General features: G+C 54.6%; 8 protein-coding genes across 8 annotated transcripts; 5 read left to right on the forward strand and 3 right to left on the reverse strand.

The window, feature by feature from the left end:
* Nucleotides 1–2,444: 2,444 nt before the first annotated feature.
* BGZ61DRAFT_477556 (uncharacterized protein) lies at nucleotides 2,445–2,960 on the forward strand (the record flags this gene model as incomplete). The annotated part of the gene is made up of 1 exon (XM_046248917.1): nucleotides 2,445–2,960. The coding sequence occupies one exon, from the start codon at nucleotides 2,445–2,447 to the stop codon at nucleotides 2,958–2,960; it is 516 nt and encodes a 171-aa protein (XP_046104588.1).
* A 376-nt stretch (nucleotides 2,961–3,336) lies between these two features.
* Nucleotides 3,337–3,689, forward strand: BGZ61DRAFT_532071 (uncharacterized protein; the record flags this gene model as incomplete). The annotated part of the gene is made up of 2 exons (XM_046253818.1): nucleotides 3,337–3,513; nucleotides 3,630–3,689. 2 exons carry the CDS (start codon nucleotides 3,337–3,339, stop codon nucleotides 3,687–3,689), a joined length of 237 nt encoding a protein of 78 aa, XP_046104589.1.
* Nucleotides 3,690–3,962: 273 nt separating this feature from the next.
* BGZ61DRAFT_233739 (uncharacterized protein) lies at nucleotides 3,963–4,635 on the forward strand. The gene has a single exon (XM_046238242.1). The coding sequence runs from the start codon at nucleotides 4,099–4,101 to the stop codon at nucleotides 4,546–4,548; it is 450 nt and encodes a 149-aa protein (XP_046104590.1). The 5' UTR covers nucleotides 3,963–4,098; the 3' UTR covers nucleotides 4,549–4,635.
* A 2,088-nt stretch (nucleotides 4,636–6,723) lies between these two features.
* Nucleotides 6,724–7,652, forward strand: BGZ61DRAFT_351569 (S-adenosyl-L-methionine-dependent methyltransferase; the record flags this gene model as incomplete). The annotated part of the gene is made up of 2 exons (XM_046240345.1): nucleotides 6,724–7,212; nucleotides 7,305–7,652. The coding sequence occupies 2 exons, from the start codon at nucleotides 6,724–6,726 to the stop codon at nucleotides 7,650–7,652; spliced, it is 837 nt and encodes a 278-aa protein (XP_046104591.1).
* Nucleotides 7,542–9,020, reverse strand: BGZ61DRAFT_233749 (uncharacterized protein). Its single transcript, XM_046238243.1, has one exon. It carries the CDS (start codon nucleotides 8,712–8,714, stop codon nucleotides 7,788–7,790), a length of 927 nt encoding a protein of 308 aa, XP_046104592.1. The 5' UTR covers nucleotides 8,715–9,020; the 3' UTR covers nucleotides 7,542–7,787.
* A 558-nt stretch (nucleotides 9,021–9,578) lies between these two features.
* Nucleotides 9,579–13,753, reverse strand: BGZ61DRAFT_351543 (uncharacterized protein; the record flags this gene model as incomplete). The annotated part of the gene is made up of 2 exons (XM_046240342.1): nucleotides 9,579–10,594; nucleotides 10,642–13,753. The coding sequence occupies 2 exons, from the start codon at nucleotides 13,751–13,753 to the stop codon at nucleotides 9,579–9,581; spliced, it is 4,128 nt and encodes a 1,375-aa protein (XP_046104593.1).
* Nucleotides 13,754–17,818: 4,065 nt separating this feature from the next.
* BGZ61DRAFT_477561 (uncharacterized protein) lies at nucleotides 17,819–18,568 on the forward strand (the record flags this gene model as incomplete). The annotated part of the gene is made up of 2 exons (XM_046248918.1): nucleotides 17,819–17,947; nucleotides 18,188–18,568. The coding sequence occupies 2 exons, from the start codon at nucleotides 17,819–17,821 to the stop codon at nucleotides 18,566–18,568; spliced, it is 510 nt and encodes a 169-aa protein (XP_046104594.1).
* Nucleotides 18,569–20,752: 2,184 nt separating this feature from the next.
* On the reverse strand, nucleotides 20,753–22,426 carry BGZ61DRAFT_233802 (uncharacterized protein). The gene is made up of 3 exons (XM_046238244.1): nucleotides 21,856–22,426; nucleotides 21,047–21,804; nucleotides 20,753–20,993 (listed from the first exon to the last, which is right to left on the reverse strand). Exons 1-3 carry the CDS (start codon nucleotides 22,232–22,234, stop codon nucleotides 20,907–20,909), a joined length of 1,224 nt encoding a protein of 407 aa, XP_046104595.1. The 5' UTR covers nucleotides 22,235–22,426; the 3' UTR covers nucleotides 20,753–20,906.
* Nucleotides 22,427–22,684: the final 258 nt, after the last annotated feature.

The following is a 22,684-nucleotide window of genomic DNA, read 5'->3' on the forward strand; positions in this document are numbered from 1 at the left end:
TATAATATGCTATTGGAATCACGAATCAAATCAAACGCATTGGCTTCGTCCTCGTGCTACTATGCCCTACTTTCGTCTCAGGCGCACACTGCAAGAGCCGCATCAAAATGATCAAAGTGTACGTCCCTCCAGCCATTGAACGATGGACTGAGGAAATATGGGCACTGATCTTCCGGGGTAAAGCTAGTCGTACCAGAACAAATGTCCGGAATTCCCGGGGGAGGCGTAAACAAATTTGCAAAGAGTTTCAATGGGGTCCAGCTGATCCGATGCATTGAGTTGCGGCTCAAGTCTCAAGTGTGTCATGCCTTGGAACCATGATTATCCCTGAGGGTTTGCAATAGTCGGCAGAACTGCGGCCAAGCAGTCACCTAGTTCTAGTTCTGGCTACTCAACCCCAACGGTCCGAATGCCTCGAGACGAGGTTCCCCAGTCTTGCCAAGGTCCAGAAGCACGCCGCCTCCAGGGCTTGTTGCTTGGGTTGGGAGCCGCTCGTGAGCCGCAACCGACCGCGGTCAATGCTCGGTCTGAATTTGCCCGGACCCCATCGACACGGGGACACGGCACGCGGGGACATGGGACATGGCGGACACGCACGGGATGAGAGCGCACGACAATGACATCGCGGCCGGGGTTATGACGTGTGGCGACTATCGAAAAAGCCCTACCGCCCTGCGAAAACCCCAAAAAGCGGATCAAAGGCCCGAGGCAGATGGGATTCGAGGTCCGGATTCCCAGGCCGATTCGCCGTGGCCAAAGCGGGCAACCTCACAAAGAGAGCGAGAGATTGGCCGATTGACCGGCCGAAGAGACTCCAAAGGGGGAAATCTCGGGATTCTCCACTGGCGGCCACCCAGCAGCAGCAGAAGCAGCAGCGGGGACGACTTGATACTAAGCAGATTCCGAAATGACCCGGCGGCCCAAAGAAGTGCAGGGACCCTTATCACGACATTGACTGGGACTAGAACGACTAGTCATGAAGTCTCATCACTCGGTTCGTCGAGGGTGGACGGAGGATAGCTGGATGGTGTAGATAGGGGAAATACCGTACATGGGCCTCGTTTTAGGCGCCGAGCGACGGGCAGACAGGCAGAGGAGATGAAGCCATTTCCAGGCTCTGTCCACACAGGCTCAACCAACTCGCACGCAGGTCACACCAGCGGCCCAGGGTTTGCATTAGTGATAAAGTCTGTTGATATACAGAGTGCATGGCACTGCAGACGGGACGAGGTAACACCCACCCGCACACACGTGTTTTCGGTTGTTTATGTCATTATTTGTTTCTAGCATGTGTGCTCGTGTGCGTGTGCGTGTGCGTGTGCGTGTGCGTGCGTGTGGTCGTCAAAACATTGCATGGAGTTTCCCGTCTAGCAACATGCGAGCTGAAGCCAGGATGCGATTCTCCCTCACCGGAGGAGTTGCCAAGCAGAGTACGAGTCTGGCGACTTTTTCCATTACCCCACACCGCATCTCACTGCAAACTGGAGCACCGCCCGAGGTGGGGGGGGCCGGTCCCTAGGTACCTACTCTAGCGCGGTCCCCACCGGCTCCCAGCGCCTTCGAGCACTGCAGCGGGCGGCTTTTACAGGGGCCTTGATCCCTTCTTCCACCAGCGGGCTCCTCCATTGCAACCAGTACCCTCCCTGTGGCCAGTCACTTGCAGGCGCTTCTAAATGCCTGGACGGTTTGTGAACAAGTTTGCCCCACGTTAAAGCCGAATGGAAGAGAGAAAAATCGGGAAGCTCGCACAAGCTAGCATGGAGCCAAGGCTCTTAGTACATTGCACGTCGAGACGAAATGGAGAGTAATTATCCGCCTGCCTACCGGTTATCCGTTTGCCACTGACGACGATGGCTTCTATTGAGCAGAGCGCCGGCCTTTGTTCTCGGTCTCTCTCTCTCTCTCTCTCTGTCGGTCCGGCAGCTCGGCGTCCCATCATCAAGGGTCCAACCCAACGCCCGTCTTGGGTTCCAGGCCCGGTCCAAACGTCTTTTCCACGTTCCCGCGTTCCCACGTTTCCACCCCCAGACGCAAACCCATGCCCATGTCCATAGTGTCCATACCACTCGTCCGAGTCGTCGATGGCCTGCGGATACCGTCCCAAGAATCAAAACCGTCCATCCTAAATCCCGGCCCGAGTGAGTCCCCATTCAGGCCCTCACCCAACCGCGCCGAGGCCAAGCGGGGATGGATGCTAGGGTTTTCTCTCTTCTCTCTCGTCTGGCGCGCTTATTACCTGTCGCAAACCCAAATCATAAGTTTCTGAAGGCGCATTATGGTGACGATGATATGCAGGTGCTTTGATGGCAACGCATCATCGCATCGCGTGGGTGGTCCCCTGTCCCGTCCCGCCCTGCTCTGTTGTCAACAACATGAGAACGGCCATGTTACTGGTGGTGTTTGCATAAGATCCAAATCGTCTTGGCTTCGTTTTCCATTGTGATATGCCGGATGCTAAACATGCCCTCGTTCCCTCGTTGCCTCGCTCTTGTCTCCGTCTCCGTCTCCGCTTCCCCCTCCTCCTCCGCCAGCCAAAGCTCGACATCGCATCTCTCCACATCAATCCCGTCGGCGACTCCGTCTCACACAGGTTTGGGACCGCAGCTCACAACCCGCATCCAACAGAGCATCCACACATCCACACATCCACTCACCCACCCTCCCCCGGCCTCTTCCACGCCATCAGCCTAAAATCCGCCGACGCCTCGCCTTGTTGCGCTGCCGCAGCCGCTGTCGCATTTCTCCCCTGCCCTGCCCCCATCCATTGCGTATCTCGGCTCGGATCTGCTAAAAACGTCACCACACAACCTTGTTGTATTGACGGTTCCCATGGCCACTTCCACTTCCACTTCCACTCCGGAGTACCTACATCTACTTCAGTTCCCGCACTCGTCTCAATCTCCCACCCTCTCCTTTACATCCATCGTCTGTTCCAACCATCCATTCTCGAGCCCGTGTGATTCCACCGCCGCCGCCTCATCACAGACACACATAAACACGACATCCTTGGCAAGCATCCCTTTGTGAGACACAGGATACACACCACACCAATACCAAGCCGGCCACACCCTCTCGACGAAGCCTCGCACAAGTATCCAATCTCTCTCCCTGCAACCGACGCCCCGTCAGTTGCACATCCCACACATTTGCACTTTCTTTTGGGTGCCCGCGTCTTGGTCATCAATCATAAGCTCCCCATCGCTTTCTCCCTCGGTTCTTTACCCTTCTTCTCTAAACATTCTACTCTGCGACCTCATCCCCCGGTAAAGGATTTACACTTTGTACATCATCATCATCATCATCATCAACAACAACACGACACTCGTCACTACCAAAATGGACGCCCCCAGCTTCAGCAACACCTCGTCTGCCTCATCGGCTCAGCAGTCCCCCACAGTCCAGATGGTTCCCCAACCCGTGCCCGCCCAGTCCAAGACCTCGTCCACCGACGTCTTTCTCAAGGAGTTCAACCTCGTTGCCGAGGCTGCCAAGCGCGCCCAAATGGCCGTCATGGTGCGCGACTTTGAGGACTGCGGCATCTAATCCCCGTCTCGTTCTCACTTGGACCGAGCAGCGAATGGAGGGGCTAGACCGAAAGCCGCTGGGGTTGGGGCTAATTCATCACCAAGCAAACACTGCCACCACCACCAATCATTCAATGCGATCCAGACATCCAGGGAATCAACTAAATCCGCCAATCCACCAATCCACCATCACCATCCAGAGCTGGGCAAGGGGCGATTATCGCCATTCATGTCTGTCTCAGCCGACGCGTACGACAGTGGCCTGTTCGCACCCTCGCTCTCGTTACCCGTATCGCGATTGACAGGCCCTGGCGCTCCTGTATCCAGCAGCTGTGGCCGCCCGCCGCGGCAACGTCGGGACTCGGATTATTCTCTGCTTTCTCGTCTCTTCCCCTTACGGCAAAGGATGGTTCGATGCGGGCCCGATTATTCCATCTCCCGGCCATTATGCCGGCTTAGGGCGGTGTGGGTCACTGAACCCGGCCCGTTTTCCGATAATGATGAAAATGGATCGATAGATGTGGACTGGACTCGACTGGTTGAGTGGTGGACAATGTGAACCGGCGATGGATCGATGCCTAGGACCAGCATTCCTTCAGGTTTGGGCTCCTTCAACCTGCGGGACAAGCTGCAGCTCGCAATGTGGACGGCCGAATTCCTTTTTTTTCCTTTCCTTTTCTTAGTTTCCTTTTGGGTGGATAGCGACCTTGGGGTTATGGCGCATGGGATGGACTGCGGGATGTTGGGCATCAAAACGCCCTTTGGTGTTTCTTTTTTCTGTCACCAATATTTGAAATGGTTGGCCATAGAATCACATACAGTACCGAGGTACAGGGATCAAAGGGCAGGGAAATGGGGCTTGGCTTTAATTTTGGGCATGCTACAGCAAGGGCTGGATACACAGGTATACCACTGCTTTTATATACCATCACTACACATTACCGGTACCATTACTTGGGTTCATGAGCGACAGATGGTTCAAGGCAAACTGGAAGTTTCAGTAACGAAATGCCAGGAACCTTGACTCCCTTCTTTCCGTATGTAACTTGTTTGCTACCAAGCTACCAAGCTACCTCGCAGTCAATACTACAGGCTGCAGTGATGTGCTCTTGGCACTCGGCCCAACTCTGTTTCCTGCCGTGTGGTTCATGACGTTCTAGACTCCGGTGAGGCGTCCTCATCGAACCAGGGCAGGACTCAGCCGAGACTTGTTTCATTGCTTCTGCCAACCATCTTTTGTCTCAGTGCTGCCCCTCGGATGTGAGGACACCCCGCCCGGAAGTCGTAAGGGAGAGGATGAATAGCTCCCCGGAGAAAGCGGGCACGTGCTCCGGCACCAGTAGTCTTGGAGGAATGGGGGCAGTTCGAGAAGAATCGGCATCGACGATGAATAGGCTCCGTACAAGCATCAATTGTGGATTAACTTCAAGGGATTATGTACTGGGGGCTACAAGGGGCTACAGGCATGAAGCAGAATTCGAACCTTGTTGTGCTAATCGATTGAACTAGCTTGTAACTGCCTGTGATACAGGCATTAATATTATAACAGGCAGTTGAAAACTTTCAACTTAAAAAAATTAGCTCCCTAAGTATTTATAATAAAATTTATTTCATTATTTGTTTTATTTATTTATTTAGTCTAGCCGAGTTGTTGTATTAGTATTTTAGATGTTGGCTCCGACCTCGAGCCTGATCATGGTGGGTTGCACCGCAGAAGCCAAGGGTTGAAAGCCGCGCCTCACATCCCACGCCCTCGTCGAAAAGGGAAAAGCGATGCACACCAGTGACACTCCCCGTCCGGCTGTTCATGTCACTGTCCGTCGCTGTGGTTGTTTCCTCCTGTCTCTACTCCAGTCTCTACTCCAGTCCGCGAATCCTGAAAGCCGAAAGACGAGGCAACCAAGACAACCCCGCCGGCTGCCCCCACCATCCACCCACCCCACGACGCCGCCGTTGCACCCCACGATCCGGAGGCAAGTAGGCAGCCGAAACCAAGTGTCTACCTTATTCACGCAGACCTGTGGCCCGCAGTGAGCCACAGAAAGCAATAGTTTCTTTTGCTCTCCCCGATTGTTTTGCATTTCTTTTCCTTTTTGAAACCTGGGCTCCAGGGAGAAGGATTGGCTGGAAATCTTGAATCAGGGCAGAGCCCGTAGGCGTAACAGAAGCAGGTGCGACTCAATGACGTCGACTCACATCTTGCTCTGGCATCCTGCTCTCACGCATGGAGCGGGGAAACCCTTTCCGGTTGCGACATGCCGCGGCTTGCTGTCATTGTGCGCACCAAAATCTCAGACATCATCACCTCCTCAACTCAATCGGTCTCAGCCCAGTTCAGGCTTGCTCTGTGCGAGTAAACACCACCCATTGCTCCCTCCGCCTCCACCTTTCGCCCCCCCATCTCCACTCCACCCGCCCGTGTGCACTGGACGCTGAACCTGACGGGACCCTCCGCTCGGCTTCCCCTCCCCCAATCCTCTCTCCCGCTCCTGTTCATCTTCAGCGAGTCTGGTCGGCTCCGTTAGTGAGAGGCTAGCTTCCATGAGCATCCAAGAGGGGTCCAGTGAAAGGCCTGGCCTTGGCTCGGCTCCAGCTCCACGCCGAATGCTCTCGTTCTCGTCTACGTCCTGGCGATGCGACTCCGGCCGCCCGTGACGGCGGGATGGTACGGTAGTTGTTTCCGGCTCGATGCCTCCAGTTCGCCATTGCCCGGAACGCACAATTGCACCCGCCCAGTGAACTCGCCGTCCGTCCTCGTCTCCCTCGGCTCGGTGTCACTTCCGTGTCTATTTTCGCCTTCCCCAATGTCGCTCACCATGCCCCTCACCTTGTCCCCGCCAATTCTTACCAGGCAGCATCCCCGGATTCACCCATTGCTCCGTCTCATTCATTGAGGATACTCGTCTACAGTTTTTCTTGCTAATTAGTTCGTTCTCTGCTCCGCTGTCTTGAACTCTCGCAATCCGTCGCCATTCCCCATCATCCGACGACTTGATCCCCTCGCTTCTCCTACTCCCCCAGCTCCAACCCCGCGATATCCTACCTTATCCGAACGCCACCTCGGGCCTCTCTATCGATAACCCACCACATCACCTCATCCACACCACCCCACATCGTTACCACCACCGGCATCATTCTTTCCGCTTGCTCCTCTTCTTCCTTTTCTCGCTTCTCGCTTCTGTCTTCCTGCTCGTCCTCGATGGCAACCCTTTCCTCCAGATTCGCCGGTATTCCCTTCGCCGAACACGGCTCTCAATGGGACTCGCAATGGCGTGAATCTCGTACACCCTGGGACCGCGGCGGTCCCTCGCTCGCCCTACACGACCTACTCTCCCAGCGACCCGACCTTGTGCCTCCGGCCCAGCACCACGATCATCGCGGTCTACCCCTGCGCGACGCAACCGGCGCCGTCGAGAAGAAGAAGGCTCTGGTCCCAGGATGTGGTCGTGGCCATGACGTTCTTCTCCTCAGCTCCTGGGGCTACGATGTCTGGGGGCTCGACTACAGCCCAGCTGCCAAGGAGCAGGCCATCGAGAACCAAAAGAAGGCTGAAGCGGAGGGCTTATACAAACCCATCAACGGTCTCGAGAAGGGCAGCGTGAACTGGGTGACGGGCGATTTCTTTGGCGAAGACTGGACTGCGGGCATCGGTGCCAAGCCCAAATTTGATTTCATCTATGACTATACGGTAATCCCTCATTTTCCACTAGCCCGTCTCTTCACCATTGCATGCATCATGGTTATGGTCGCTTTGCTTAGACAAGCTGATTGACTTTTTAGTTTCTATGCGCCCTTCCCCGTGAGGCGAGACCTCGGTGGTCCCAGCGGATGACAGAGCTCCTCATTTCGGACGGCCGTCTCGTCTGCCTCGAGTTCCCGACATCCAGGCCTATGTCAGAGCCAGGGCCTCCTTGGGGTGTCTCTCCTGAGCTCTATGAGGCCCTTTTAACAGCTCCGGGCGAGGACATTGCCTACCATTCCGATGGTACCGTTGACGAGACTCCCAGCCCGAAGCCTCGAACCGACGCCCTACACCGGCTGAGCTTGATCAAACCTCTGCGGACGCACGGTGACGGCACCGGCAATGATGGCGCTATTCTCGACTTCATCTCAGTATGGAGTCGATAGCTTTCGCGCTGCCCTTGCCTCTTTGCTCTTGCTTCTGCTGCGTCTTCTCCTCGTCTCTAATACCAAAACAACCATCGTACATGATTACCATAAGCATATATAAAAGTAAAGAGTCCTTTTTTGATCTTCTCTTCCTCATGGCGCCTTCCGGAGTGAGTTGTAGTGCTCCCCTAGCCCATAGCCGTGTCTGTAGTAGGCCAACCATAGCGTCTTTCCCGACGCCGCTCCCTCGTCCTCGCCGATACGCTCCGTCCGTCCGTCCTGCACTACGCGGATCTCGGCCTTGTACCGCCGCGCCAGAGCCATAAGCTCCAGCTGGCCACCCCACTCAGCCGTGTCTTGTATCTTGCGTGTATATGCCTCCAAGTCCTCTTCAAGGAACGGTGCGAAGTCATCGCCGTGCTCTAGCATATAAGCGGCCGCCGCCCGGCGCACCGTTTTATAGTCAGGTTCCTTGGCGCCTTCGCCGCCAAGGGGGATGTCGTTCTGGCCCAGCTGGTCGGCGATGGCGGAGAACAGGCAGTGACCGTCTGGCATAATGTCCTTCTGTACAAGGCTGTGCGTCTCGAACGTCTTCTTCATGAACTCGCTCTCGCGCGCACGGTGGTCCGTCATGTTGGCCGCCTCCTCCTCCGCTTGTACCGCGGCGGCTTCGAGTTCTGCCGCACGACGCGCCATCCGGTCCTTTTGGCGGTTTCGCTTCTTGCCAGGTTGTTGCGGCTGGGCAGCGGGCTTTGGCGTATTCTCGGACACACTGAGGCTCTCCGTCGCCTTGGCCAGCTTGTCCTCCTCTGCACCATCCGTCGTCTGCGGCTCGTCGTCGTCGTCGTCGTCGTCGTCGTCGTCGTCGTTCTCATCGTTGTTCGTCCCAGGGCTTAGGGCGGCAACTTCGGCGGCGTGCCGATCGCGCATTTTCCGCTCCAGCTCAGCGCACTCGTCGTTGACGCCCTTGCGCGTCTTCTTGGTCGCGTTCTTCTTCTTGCCCGTTATGCGGCCCTGCAGGTCCTTGACCTCGCGCCGGTGGCGGGCATGGAGCTGCTCGAGCGTCTCCGCGGGCTCCATGGTGCGCGTGATGGCAGAGGGACCAAACTAGAAGCACTCGAGGGTATCCAGGCGAGATCGGCGGTGAAAAAATGGTTGTAGAGAGCGAACGGCGGCGAGCTACTTGAAGCTTTCGGTGTCCAGACGTGGATCGCGGGGTCGTTAGCTACCTTGTCAGTGGGAAATTTCATCGGCGCCGAGACATGGCGGGGCATCAGTCGGACTCTCGGCGCCCGTCATCAACCAGCCAGGTCCGCATACCAGCCGCAACAGCTTCAAGTACGAATAGCCTCTTTTAGCAAGACAGATATCTGTCAAATAACCTGAGCCAACACCCTCCAAGCTTCACTATCTCACTATCATGACGATGCCACGCAACCGTAAACTTAGAATCAAACTCCCTCGATGGGGTTGGGATTTCCATTTGTTTTACTATCTACAGCTATTTAAGTAAGGAGACTGAATCGCGTCAAGGGGACAGCAATATCCGCGGTGAATGACCCGAAATTGTGTTTTGAGTATCAGCTCAGTGCTGTTCCTCGCAATTGTAACCAAGTATCTCAGTTCAGATAAATCCTCCTCCATCCACCAACGCCACCCAGGCGTCACCCATGACAGCTTCCTCCACCCTGAGATTCGCATTTCTGAATGCTATTCTTATTCTTCTTTTCCTTTCTGATAAATCGAAAATAAAAAACAACGCCGAGACACCGCACCCATACAATATTGTCAGCTGGGCCAACCCAAAGGCCAAGATAGACAAAAACCAATCCCAAAATAATCTACAGAAAAGGGTATAAAGTTTTCCTTGCTCCGACTTGTCAAAAAGATTCAAAGAAATTCACAATAATAGTCAGCATAGGCTTGTGTGGCGTGGCTCAGAGGCTAGAACCCTTTGAAGGGGTCATCTCGGAAGAAATCTTCCTCGCCTGCTGTTCGACTCCCGTTGTAGTAGTCATCGGTGCCACGAGTACCTCGAGAGTTATAGCTGTCCCGGTGTCGGCTTCGACTCTGTCTCCGTCGGTGCTCCTTGCTCCTTCTTCGGATCTCGTGTCGGAACTCGTCCTGCTCATTGGGGAAGTCGCCGAAACCGGTGGGTGCGAGGGGGCTGATAAAGGCCTCCATCCGCATCGTCCCAATAGCGTCGAAGAAGTTGCTAGGACGTGAAGAAGCCTCTGACGTCCTCTGAGAGACGGCTTGGCTCACGGGCCAAGTGCCGGCACTCGAAGCCTGAGACTGGTAGATATCGGAAGACCCAGCAGTGCCAGTGCTGGCACCGGCAGTGCTGTTGGTGGGAGCATGATGACTGCCCCCAATAGGACCAGAGAAGCCACGGAAAGAAAGGGGGGGAGGTACATGTCCGCCTGTGTTACTTCGCTTTCGGCTATGGGCCGTCGTAGGATTGCTTCGATCGTGAAAACGGGGAATGAAAGGAGGCTCTGCAGCATCGGCAGAACCATCTCGCGAGTGGTTGGATGAAATGCCTCCCACAGAGTCCGTGAGGGGGAAAGGAATCAGATCGCCCATCTGAGACGAGGGCGCGCTCGGTATACTTGGGACACTTGGAGTGGCAGCTCTGGACACATGGGTTCGTCCCTTAGCTAGTCGGATTGAGTCCCTGATGCCGGATCGCTTCATCTTTATCCGAGGAATATCAAAATCTGGCAGCGGTGCCAGATGTTCCGGGGGCGGTGGAGCTGACATGATTTCTGGGACTGCCTGCGAAGAGTGCGCTAGGAAGGACAAGGCCGTCAGCCAGATGTAATGTCTGTCTGCAGAGGTTGCAGTGAACTTCAACGCTCGCTGCGGAGTAAGGATCAAGATCGACCGGTTGAACAACGCTGGCGAGCCCTTAGGGGCCGCGTTATCGTCCTTAACATCAAGCACGGATTGAATCGTGACTAGTTTGGTCAGCGATGCCAGTAATGAACGAGGGTAAACCACTTACGTTTTCTGCCGGTCTTGCCCATCAGGGCGCTGCCAGACGACGGCTGCTTACTGCTCCAAAGAATTGCCCTTTCATATGGTGCGAGCCAAACCCATCTTTTGTGACGGTCGTTGCTGTTCTCATCCTTGCTGTTGCTCTCGGGCACTCCGAACGACTTCCTTCTGCGCACATACTTAAACATCCACTCTCCAACCATCGTCTGCGCAATCGCATCCACTACGCTGTTGCTTTGAGCCCCATTGCCTACAGTCGGAGGATCGGTGCTCATGGTGTTGTCAGTGTTGACCGTGTTCATTGTGTTAACGGTGTTAACTGTGTTGGCAGTGGTAACCGACAGTTGGTGCTTGTGACGGAACTGCTCACCACCCCGCACACGGTTCCGAGGGGTCGTGATGTCGTTTCTGGGCAGGGGAGGAAGTCTCGGGCTTTCAGGCGCCTCGGTGGATGGAGACAACGGTGGAGGGGAACGGCTGCCCTGTCTGCGACGTCGCTGGTTGCGAGGAAGGGCAGCTGCAGAGCGGACCTTTCGAATGCTGCCTGCTCGATGATGGCTACGACCAGTTCCTCGGCGGAAGAAGTTATCTCCACGAGTCGGGCTTCTCTGTCCATCACTAGGGGCACTTGAACTGAAGGGGGGCTTCCTTGAGCTGGCTCGGGTTGGGATCGGGAAGGGAGGGTTCTTCGAGTCCTGGAGGCTGGGACTCCTAGATCGGCCCTGGTGACTAGCAATACCATTCTGAATCATTGCAGCCTTACGCATAACGCTCGCTCGGTTGGAAGACATGGCAGCAGGACTCTTCTCGAAAGCTCTACCGGACTTGCCAGAAACAGACACACGATGAGTAAGGTCCTTCTCCCCCGAGAAGAAGTTGTAGAGCTCGCTTGCAAATGGCTTCATCGAGCCGCGAGACACTTGTCGAACAGTAATCTGTTCAGGCGAGGTTGGAATGGTCCCGTTGGTGGTTGTTGTGCCAGTCGAGCTACGCTTGCCTGGTCGACTTGAAATGGACTTGGGCCTGGGTGCAGACAAGGCCGTTCGGTACTCTGAGTCGCTCAGATCAACGTCACCAAACTCATCAATTTCATCAGAGCTGCCACCATCAAACCCGGCAAAGAGGCTGCTGAAGCGATGGGGGCGTCGCATCGGAGCCTTTTGGCTGGAAAGCGGACCATCATCGTTGTTCCCAGGGTACGCGTCATGCGTCATGTCGGAATCAGCAATGGAGATAGGAGATGAAGGCATTTCTCCCGTATCTCGTCTGTTCGTCAACCTGCGTGGATTGCGTGGAGGAACATTGCCAGGAATAGGAGTGAAGTGCTTTGACGGCTCGAACGGAGATGACGGCGGGTTAGGAGATGTTGGTCGTGACCTAATGTTTGAGGGCTGCAAATGAGCTGGGAGCAGAGCCAGTCGCTTATCAGTCTGGATGCCCTCTGTCTGAACCGCAGCTTCGCAAGTAGAAACAGGCGAAGAAAGGCTGACTTGACAACCAAAGTCCTTGAAGTATTGAGGCAATCTAGGCTCTCGTGGGGTGGCAGGACGGCTTGTGGGAGGATGAACGCTGATGCTGGGGATCAGCGGGGGGGAGGGGGGCATGGGAGGGAAAGTAAAAGTACGCGGGGGAGGAGAGGGAGGATCCGTTTGCATCGACGATGCTACCATCAAGGGCGTCTTAACCTTAGGAGGCGGTGGCGGTGGTGGTGGTCGCATGGGAGACTTGGGGGTCTTGGGAGGTGTAAGAGGAGGCTCTTCAATGGTCTGTGAGGATGTAGACACCATGAGCTTGCGCGGGACAGGCTCAATCGACAGAGGCCGGGTGATGTGAACACGCTTGCGCCGCTGGTTCGCTTCAATTTCTCCATCCCCGCGTGGAGAACACTCAACCTCTGGTGACTTCGCGCGAGACAGAGACGGCTCAGGCGTCATGGGTTTGGCAACTGGCAACTTGGGGGACGGAGGCGGAGAGAACTGAATTCCAGTATCCGTATAAGAAACCTTGGGGGCAGGCGGTTCAACTTCCTCGTCTTCGCCCTCGAGGGCTTCCAAGACCGACTGGTTCATGAACAATCTACCCCTCGCCACGCTTCCCGATCGCTTCAAGCTCTCCAAGCTTTGGTTGCGGCGATGATGCAGTCGGTTGATGACACTATCCCGGCTCATGTTGCGAGCATGGGCATAGGGATTGTGGTTGGATAAAGCGCTTTCTCGGCCATCAAAGTCACTTTGTTCATCTTCGTCGTCAAAATTGAGCTCATCTGCGAGCGAGTGACCATTGGGTTTCATGGATCCCGGCCCGGTCATGAAGGAAAACCGCACGCTGTTGGTCATGCTCATCGTTCTGACACTTGCAGCATCGTTCTCCCGGCCACTCTCATCGACCTCACTTTCATGGCCGGCCCCGCCGTTCTGAGCCTGGGCTGCCTGGTATGCGGCAACCTCATCCAGGACGAGCTTGAGACGGCTTTCGGCAACATGGATCTTACGCTCATACTTGCGCTTCTCCTCCTCCCAATTGTCCTTCTCCTGAGCCAAGAGATCATGCACTCTCTGGGAATCATCCTCCTGATTTCGAATCTTCTTTTGAGCGATCTCTAGTCGCTTCTTAACATCGGCGATCGATTCGACGGCATCGTCCCTTTCCCGAGCCAATTCGCCCAGAGCGGATGATGTTCCACCCTCCAGAAGAGATAGTTGTCGCTTCAAAGATCGACTCTCCTTGCCTGTGTTCACCAGGTTCTCTTGAAGAGTCTCTCGCTCTTCCCTTGTCGTATCAAGAGCCGATTCAAGCGTCTCGATCTGTCGAAGCTTTTCCTCCTGGTCTCTCCGGAGAGTTAAAATCTCGGATACCAGATTAGCGTGCAGTGTGGGTGTGAACCTCCGAGGGTCCAAAATGCTGATGGTCTCATCTGTCGTGATATCCCTGGAGGATCTTTTTGAACCCTTTTCGCTGGGCATCGGGGGTGGTGAATTACCCTTCCCAGGCGGGGTAACTGAACGCCGGGATCTTCTCGAGGTTCGCGATGGGGTTCGATATGGCGTGTCTTGTGGTGTTGGCAGCGAGGTCGCCGCAGGACCGCTGAGGTACTCGTCGTCTGTTTCCCAGGCACCCATCTTGACTGATGAAGTCTTCCAAGTCCAGGTGAGAGTTGTCGACGCAATTAAAATTGCACACTACCAAATGGTGCATCAAGCTACTGCCCCAAGTCGACAGACAGGTGGTCGTTTCGGTGCAAGGCACGCTGCATGCAGAAGAGCAGTGGTATGCAACTGTGCCGACCCTTGTACCTGCAACCTTGAATGACCGAAAACGTTTCCCGCTGAGCCGACGTTATATGAAGCACTGTTCCCCGGTCAAGGTCAGCATCCTGCAAAAGCAATGTGTCGTGCATGCACATGGAGGGGCGGAGTTGATGTCGGGTGTCCTTACAGGGAAAATGACTGGACAAGAAACACGTTGTTAAAATTCCAGAAAACAGAGGCTTCGCCTGTGAATCAATTGCCAAATCAGCATCCAAATTGCTTGTGGCTCATGGCAACATCGTCGCTGGCTGAATGACTGGGTGCTCGCACGAGAGGGAGTTGGGTCGGCGCTACTCACCTTTGAGAGAATGGTATATATAGGGATTCAGAAATACCCGATTCTGAAACGACGGGAAATAAAAAGGAGATGGGGTTGCGATTGGTAAGATCGTCGACAAGTCAATGCGCGTAAAGGATCGGTCGTGCGGAGTCCACCGTCGATTGAAGCCTGGTGAGATCGATCTTGGTCGTGTAGGTCGCGTTGGTCGTTTTCGTGTAAGTGAGATGCAGAGGATCTGACAATTGGATGGAACCTTTGTTGTCGTTGTTGCATCAACAGGACGTAGGAAGGAAAACTGAATGGATATCGGCCAACGAAGACAGATATATAGATCAAAGACGAATTCGCAAACTGGATAGCTGTCAGCCACGTCCTCCTACGAGATACGTCGTTGCAGCGACGGGAACGGTGTTCAATGACTGCGAAAGACAGAGAGTTGTTCGTCGCGCCACAGGTATCACGGTCTACGCAATTAGGCTCGGAACTCACCAAGTGAAAAGCGCAAAGAATTTAGCGGTGCAGTCCAACCTCGTCACTCACGGGCTTCCAGGCAATCGGTGCGTCATGGCCCCTCGCGAAGGAGACGATGCGACGAGACGTGTATGAGAAGCAAAAGTGGTTGTCGCGGGGAATGGGGGTCCGAGAGACGTAAAGGAGCAACCAGAAGCAGCACCAGCACCAGTCCAGGCCGAGAGGAAGCGACTTTGGAAAAGAGGAAAGGAAAGGAGGACGTGTAGGACGAGTAGAAGGTTTCTGCTATGGTAGAGGAGACGACGCGGGAAACAAGAGGTGCCAAAGGGCGATCAGAGCATGCGCGGGCGCAGAGACCCAGGTCCCTGTTATGTATCCACTTGTATGGGCGTTCGCCGGCCGGACCACGCCAGAGCCAGACCAGGACAAGACGAACAAAGAGGAAAGCTGTGGTGGAGAGGAGGGACTGAGAGCTCGAACAGAGTCGACAGCTGCAAGACGAAGAACATGCAGCAGTAGCGTCACTACCCACGTCTAAAGAGTCAGTACGTACCGGCGGAGAGCAGGGGCATTGGACATTAGACATGGGCCCCAGCAAAGCGAGGCAAGAGGATGTGGGCTCGTTGGGCGGCGGCGCGGGAGGGTGGAGTGAAGCCGGAGACCCGAGAGGATGGGCATGGCTGTTTGATTAAGGGTCGACGAGGCTTGATGACTGACGATTGGAGGTGATGGGGGGCCCGACGCGGAGATGGGATACCAACCAGGACAAAAGGGGAGGACGAGAAGAGTTAGTTAGAGAGCGTTACATCCCGACTGGGCAGGCGAGGCTTGACAGAAGTTCAATGGCCATCCAACCAAGTCGCTCGCACACCTGTCAGATGGAACATGTGTTGATCTTCGCTCCTCTTCAACGACGACGCCGGTGATTTGATGTAGTTTGATTTGCTTCGAGTCCCGTGCCGTAGTGTCTGTCTGTCTGTCTGTCTTGTTTCTCGTTTCTCGTTTCTTGTCCTCGGCCACAGCGGCGGGCTCTCGATTCGACTCGACGGACAAGGGGCTTCGCCCGGCGTGGCCTAGCCTACCGTACCTAAGTTGGTAGCCTTGGCTGTGATAGACTGGGTCCCCGGATGGCCTCGCCCCTGGCCCGTCCGCGCATTGGCAGCTCGCATCCTTGAAGGCCAGTCCCGGCATCCACAGAGCGAGAGACAGCCAGACAGACAAGTGACAGAGCCGGTGGTGTCCATCTGTAGCATTTGTGCTTTGGGCGCGTTTCTGCGAGGAGGTGGGGAGGTTGAAACGACGGTAGTGGCCTTGATCCAGTTACGCGGAGTCTAAAGATGCGAGGCAGGTCCGTAGCTCTGTTAGTCCCATTTCGAGGTGCTTTATTGCCTGAGGTGCTGAGTCCCAGAACTCCCAGGCACTCGCAGCTGCTTCAGGGGGGGCCAATAGCGAGGACCCATAGTGCACTCTCCGGGAAAGCTCCCCTGAAGGCCCCGCTGGAGCAGGAGCAGCTAGGCCACCTAAGGATTCCCTCTGGGATTTCAGCTGCGGCGGATCCAATAGCAGGCCTGGTCTCTACTGGGGCTTGTAATTTCCTCCTCGCTGATCCCACCCGAAGCAGACGGAGCATCTTTCCACAAGCACTCACTCTCCTCACGCAACACGAGTTCACAAGGAATATGCCTAGCCTGCTGCGCAACCTCTGCCTTGTCACTTGCCTTGTCACTTGCCTTGTCACTTGCCTTGTCATTCACCTTTCACCTTTCACATTGTGGGAACAAGCAAAACCACTTCGCCCGCCGCACACGTGCAGATTGCACATGGTTTACCCACACTGCAAATCCATACTGTAACGAATCTCTGGCCATCACATGTACACAGTTGTGCCCCCCTTGGTTCTATCGATCAAACGGCCTTGAATGCCCAACGGCCGTCTCCCAACTTGAAGGCGGCCTAAGAGAGAATTGAAAGTGCTTGTGCATCTTGCCCCAGAGCCAGAAGCCAGCATCGGCTCACCGGGAGGGTAGGTCCTCGTGTTGGCCTTGTATTCGAAAAAAGCAATCCTGAAATTCAACGTCAACGAATCTCCAGTCCCGCCCCTGGTCGCCCCAGCGTATCCTCAATTGCCTCGAGGCTCCCAAGAACCCTACCGCAACGAGCAAGGTCAAGGTCCAGCAGACTGGTACTTTTAATATCGCACAACCTACTGTATGTCTCTGGCCGCCATCAAGCACGTACCACTTCTCCCTACTGCTAATGCAAGCCGACAGTGCGCCGGCAAGGGAGCAAGCCAGCAAGATTAACAAGGGCCACCATGCTTTGGTTCGATCCAGCATGGCTTGCTGTGCCAATCTTGATATGATGTGAAAATAACATATCCGCAATGCACAGCCATGTCCTCCGGCTGTGATGCGGCCATTCTACATACAGTCTGTCAGGTACGATGTGAGCCATGGGTGGAAGCGAGGGTCAAAGCAGGGGGCCAAAGTCAGGGCAACATCAACCGACGCAGGTCTCAGCCAATCTTATTCCATCTCAACCTGACATATCACATTCGTCATGGTATGCAGTAATCCATGGATCACATCTCACAGCCTTGCCCGGCAGCACCGAAGAAACCGCATTAACTTGTGCCATTGCTGCTTCCTCGCCTCCTCCGGACGTCACATCCCCCAATTTGCAAGGGGGGCAGACGACAGCCGGCATCATATTTGCTCCGATTATTCAATGCCGGTTTATTACTTTATCTCACACGAAGACACGCAAATCGACATTGCCAATGGAATGGCACGGACGGGAAAAGCGTCACCCACAGAGACCCTGACATCCGTACCAGATGATATCAACCCGGATCCAGCGTAAATCGACCCTTGTGCCAGGGGTCAGAAGGCCTGAGGGTCATAAATGCACGGCAATAGCACATATGCACGCCCGGTCACCCAACGCTGTACCCCAGATGGCCGCTGCTTGAGCCTTGCGTTGCACGCTCCACAGCGGCTTCGATTAAATTATCATGAAAGGGGTTATCCCGGAAGGTCTTGGCATCCGGCCAGGAAGCTGATGTCGCCTCTTCCGATAACACTCCTCAGTCCGATCCAGCCTCACCTTGCCTTTTTCCGTCTCTCATGTCTGTGGGTTGTCCGTGTGTTCCTGACCACTCCATCTCCGGCGCCGGCTCCGTCTCGGTATCGCGCCGAGACCTGCACCAAGTCGGCAAATCAATTGATGGGGCCATTTGTGCGCCGTCAACTAAAGTATTACGAGAAGCCTAAGCAAGTCAAGGCGCATGTTTCGCAAAGATCGGCGTTTTGCTCATACGTAGACTGCCGAGGTGGTCACCCCCCGGCTGTCATCATGATACCCTCAACGAGGTTAGATGCTAACTGGTGATAGCACGTGCGCAAAGAGAGTTTCCTGGGCAGTAGAATATGGATACTGGTGCCACTGCCACGCTGACGGACGCGTTATCAAGAGGGATCTGACGGTCCTTCCAGTACGACGGTCCATCCGGAGAACCTGACCAAAGTAGTATCCCGTCCTTCGTCTCATCTCATCCTCAGCCTAATCAAGAATCATCGACAAGCCACCCGCCACCCGCCACCATTTCCCACTGCTACTGTAGCCTTCGTCACCTCTTTCGTGTCTCTGCGACGCTCGCGGGTGATTGTGATTGCAAACATGGCTTCGATTTCCCTCAGTCGACGCCTCAAACAACTAGCTGGAAATTAGCCCCAACCGGCTCGTTGGTTCCCGCTTTCACCACCGTCATGATATCCACACAACCATTGGCCAGCTCGCAACTAGCAGAGGCGCGGCCCGGGGCCAGAAGAGGAGAAGAGGGGCAGCTTGGAGAAAAGCAATTCCTGCTCGGTTGACCACCAGGAAACCCCACGTCAACGAATTTCGAGCTGGTATCTTCCAAATAAGGACCCGAAGACGGACCCTTGCGAAGAGACGGCGCCGTCCTAGACCAACCCATTTAAGGCCCTGCCGGAAAAATAGAGAGCGCCTGAGGCACGGATGTTCCGATGACGAGTCCGTCGCGTTTCTTGCTGATTCGCTACAAACCAATGAATACTGGCGCCGGTGAAGCCAGATCAGGCCCCATCCAGGCCGATGTTTCCTTGCTTTCCTCGCGACCAAGGTTCTCCAGCTCCGCTGGGACGGTTCATCATCCCAAGGCCCCCATGTTTGTCTCCCTTTCCACATGAAACGGGCGGCTTCGAGACGGATCCTAGCCCACCGAGCATCCGATCTCCACGCTACCAGGCGCAATCAAAAGGACGTGATGAGGTCGCCACCATGGCTTCCTCCACGCGTGTCGTGATTTTGTTATTGTTTTGCCTCTCAGATCAAGCCGTGCGCCATATGCAGGGTGTTGTATTCGTAAGAAGCAAAGCTGTGGCCTCCGCCACCGCCCTTGTCTGTGGAGATCCAAGACATGGTCTTTGGTGGTCGCAGTTCGGCCTGGTGCTGGTGTGCCTTGGCAGTTGTCGAATCATCAACCTTCGGGTGTCGTGGGAGACGTTCCGGATGGATGCCGACAGGATGCGCAACCCTCAAAGGATCCATGCCGCATCCTTCAACAACTGCTGACTTGTCGACGCCAGTTGCTCCACCATGCACGCCTTTTAGCCCAAGCTGTCGTTCTCCACACAACATGTATAAGTTGAGTTGTGCTGCGATGTGATGCGTTTACGAATGAGGAGACTAAGAGGAAAAAGCAACGTTTTGCCCTCTTATTTGCTCCGCACATTGATCCTGCAGGCGGGACTCGCTGGCGCCACTGAACGCGAGGCGGTCTCAGGGTGTATTGAGGCCTTTTGTCGTCCCCTCCGTAGTGTCCCGCCCGTGCTTGAGCTTCCGTTCGTTGGTGGTACTCTTTGACTTTTCGCGGCCGCCGGTTGCTGGGAAGGTTTTGATGATCGCCGCGGGGATATTCCGCTCCACCAGAAAAAGTCTCAACTCCAAGACCGCGTGTATTCGGACCGTTTTCCGCCTTGCCAATACTCGGTTGATGGTTGAAAAACATTTCAGAGTTTGGGATGTTTCATCCTTTTGATGTCTCTCGTGTTCGGCCGCAGGTTCCGCCGTCCCTTTAGTTCTCTCAAATGTAAAATGCCAGATGAGATAATATATTTGCGTCTAGGACATGCTGCATTCTATCTCGATCATCAATACACTGTCATACTCTATCTGTATCATGTCAAATATCAAATTACATTACATGATGTCAATTAGACCAGTTAACACTCCGTGGATAACAACGGCGTGAACACTAAAGGACATGCACGCTGCTCTGGTGTGGAGGAAAACGTCAACACCTGCAAGTGTCGCTTCTTTTCTTGAAATTAACTGTTATCAACCACATTGCCCGTACTCATGCTCAGTAGAGAGCCTGATTGCTGTCAAACCACCTCAGCCAACTCCGAAACTCGGATCCCCACACGGCAGTTGGTAGTGCAGTCCACAATACATTCCCTCCGACGCAAGACTGGGACTAGAGCATTTGGAACCGGGCTTTGAGAGGCCAAAATGTTACGATTTCCCACAGAAGAGTGACACGACACGTGAAGGCTTGCATATGCCATTAATTGGTATTCCATTGCTTTTCGTGGATGCGCTGCACGGCGATAAATCATCGCACTCCGCCCCTATCACGAGTGACATGATTATCCCACGACGCAGCCAGACAGGTATCACAGTCGGGACATCAAGCCGTCGGTCACAAGACTGTTGGCACGGCCTATAGCAGTCAATATCTAAATGGCACTCTACCAGTTTTCTCCCCCTTACGACTCGTGCTGCGGAAACAAGGCGGATTCTTGCCCTGCAGAACAAGGATGGGTTTTCGTCAAACCGGCTGCACCCTGGCGATATGCGGCCTGTCACATTATCACCCGTCCTCTAATAACGCATGGCGCGTAGAGAAAGCTCGCAACGGGCGTGTGATTTACATGTCACCATGCGACCCAAACTGCGGCCACAGGCAGATCCTCACACCAGAGTAGGGGCTGCTCCAAAGTTGCCTATCGGCAAAGAAGAAGGCCGTTGCAATTCGCATGGCTTCCGGATGATTCTCAAACCGAATGCGGGTTTCATTAAAGTATGGAGTGCAAGCTAGTTTATTCATGCTCCCGCAGTTGAATGTTTCGTGTGCCTGACGTGGCCCAAAAATTATTCGTCTGATGAACAACAACCCTGCCCGCTGCTTCATGCTGCCGTAAGGGTCACGACCTTCTTGTCGACCCATACTGGATACTTGTTCAGACTTTCGAACCACTGGATAACACTTCCAATCTAGCATATTGGTCAGTTAAACTCACGTGGCTCGACAGACGCCTGAAACTCACCAAGAAAGCCCATGAACCTAGAAACGTCGACAGCAGGGCTGCATACTCGACGCTTGGGTTGGATATTCCGAATCCAAGTGCTCCACAGAGCGTAAACCCGATAGCCCCTATGAAGTTCCATAGCCCAATGTGCCATCCAAGAACACCTGGCGCGGGAATATACCAGCGAGGCTGCACTTCGATCATGAAGAGTGCGCTCGAGATGGTGAACCCAAGGCCACCGATGACTTGAGTGGCCCAGTAGACTCCATTCTCTGCTGGTTTAGAGAAGTTATTCAGGATTGGTGGTAGAGACGTGATTCCTGCGATCCAGAAAATGGTAGCACCCATCATCTGCGAGAAGCAGGCCAGGAAGCCAACCTCGTGAAAGTAGTGCGTCTTAAGTTCGTACCACGTCGGCCACCAAGACCACATTCGAGCACCAGCTGCAGAACCAGATGAGGTCCCCTCAGCCAGTGTCCCCTCGACTACTGTCCTCTTTATCCATGTCCTCTTCTGGGCGTGAGCATGACGGCATCCGTGGTCAGGGTGAAGGTGCAGGCCTCCATCGAACGATTCTTCCACTGCCCACCCGAAGCAGTCGGTGCGGTTTTCGTTGACTGCCTCGAGCATTAGGAGGACTGATCCGAACTCGAAGACGGTGGCTCCGATGAAGGCTGTAAGACCTGCTCCCCAGGTTGTCTCTCCTGAGAACTCCGTCGAGGGATCTTGTACTGGTAGCCAGGAGAAAAACCCATTGATTACCCAAATGATGGACCCTATGTAATGTTAGGATGATCCGGCTCCTAGATGTCTGACAGGACACTCACCTATAGTGAAGACGACAGCGACATCGTATGAGATATCCCAGATGGGGTATCTGACAGCCATTTTCAGAATCCCTCGGAAGGTTCGTTCCCACGTATTCGACGGCTTGGGCCCTGTCGTGTTGTGTTTTCGAGGATCGCGGTCAATAACCAACGCGTGGCGACCCTTCCTGTTGTCCCGACTCCTCCAGACATATGTAACCTTGGGCAAAGAGTCACTCGAGCTCGCCGGTGAATCGCCATTTCTCTCTTCGTCGGAGGGTCTGCTGGACCCCTTTTTGGCAACGAAGAAACGCTCCGTGGGATTCAGAGACCGAAATGGCCCAGTGCTATGCTCTGCATCATAGTGGCGGCCCAGGAAGTGCTTCTGCGACGACGCCATGCCGATGGATCGTAGTTCGATGCCCAATGAACTCCCAATGTGGTGGCTATAGCATAATTGAATGCCGTGATACTCGGGCTTTGTGTGTTTGTGATGAGATGACGTTGGAGGTAGCGCGAAGGCAAGCTTTGGAAATTGCGTGAGGAATGCGTAGATGAGACGCCACAAAGGCGAGTTGCTGCCGTGATTCCGACTCCAAACGTCATGACCCTTGTCACATGTATGTCCGATCCCGCCTCGACAATACGACGACAAAACACTCAAAATCAATCATTTGCAAAACCACAAGACCGGAATAATTGCACCGGAGGCTGACTGGTGTGTTACCAATGCTGCCCAAAACCTGACTATTCGCTTAGATTAATGACCAAGCATCTCGAGCAAACGAAGCCGGTTACCCTATACCTTCATGTCGATTGCAACTTGAGCAACGATCTCCTGTGACGAGAC

The sequence above is a fragment of the Ilyonectria robusta genome (assembly GCF_021365365.1).
Source record: "Ilyonectria robusta strain PMI_751 chromosome Unknown BGZ61scaffold_9, whole genome shotgun sequence".
NCBI classification, from domain to species: Eukaryota; Fungi; Ascomycota; class Sordariomycetes; order Hypocreales; family Nectriaceae; genus Ilyonectria; species Ilyonectria robusta.

Coding starts and splice junctions, on each gene's coding strand:
- BGZ61DRAFT_233739 (XM_046238242.1), top strand. CDS start 4,099: ATGCCTAGGACCAGCATTCCTTCAGGTTTGGGCTCCTTCAACCTGCGG.
- BGZ61DRAFT_233749 (XM_046238243.1), bottom strand. CDS start 8,714: ATGGAGCCCGCGGAGACGCTCGAGCAGCTCCATGCCCGCCACCGGCGC.
- BGZ61DRAFT_233802 (XM_046238244.1), bottom strand. CDS start 22,234: ATGGCGTCGTCGCAGAAGCACTTCCTGGGCCGCCACTATGATGCAGAG. Junction 21,805..21,855: donor CGCTGTCGTCTTCACTATAG/GTGAGTGTCCTG, acceptor AACATTACATAG/GGTCCATCATTTGGGTAATC. Junction 20,994..21,046: donor TAGGTTCATGGGCTTTCTTG/GTGAGTTTCAGG, acceptor CCAATATGCTAG/ATTGGAAGTGTTATCCAGTG.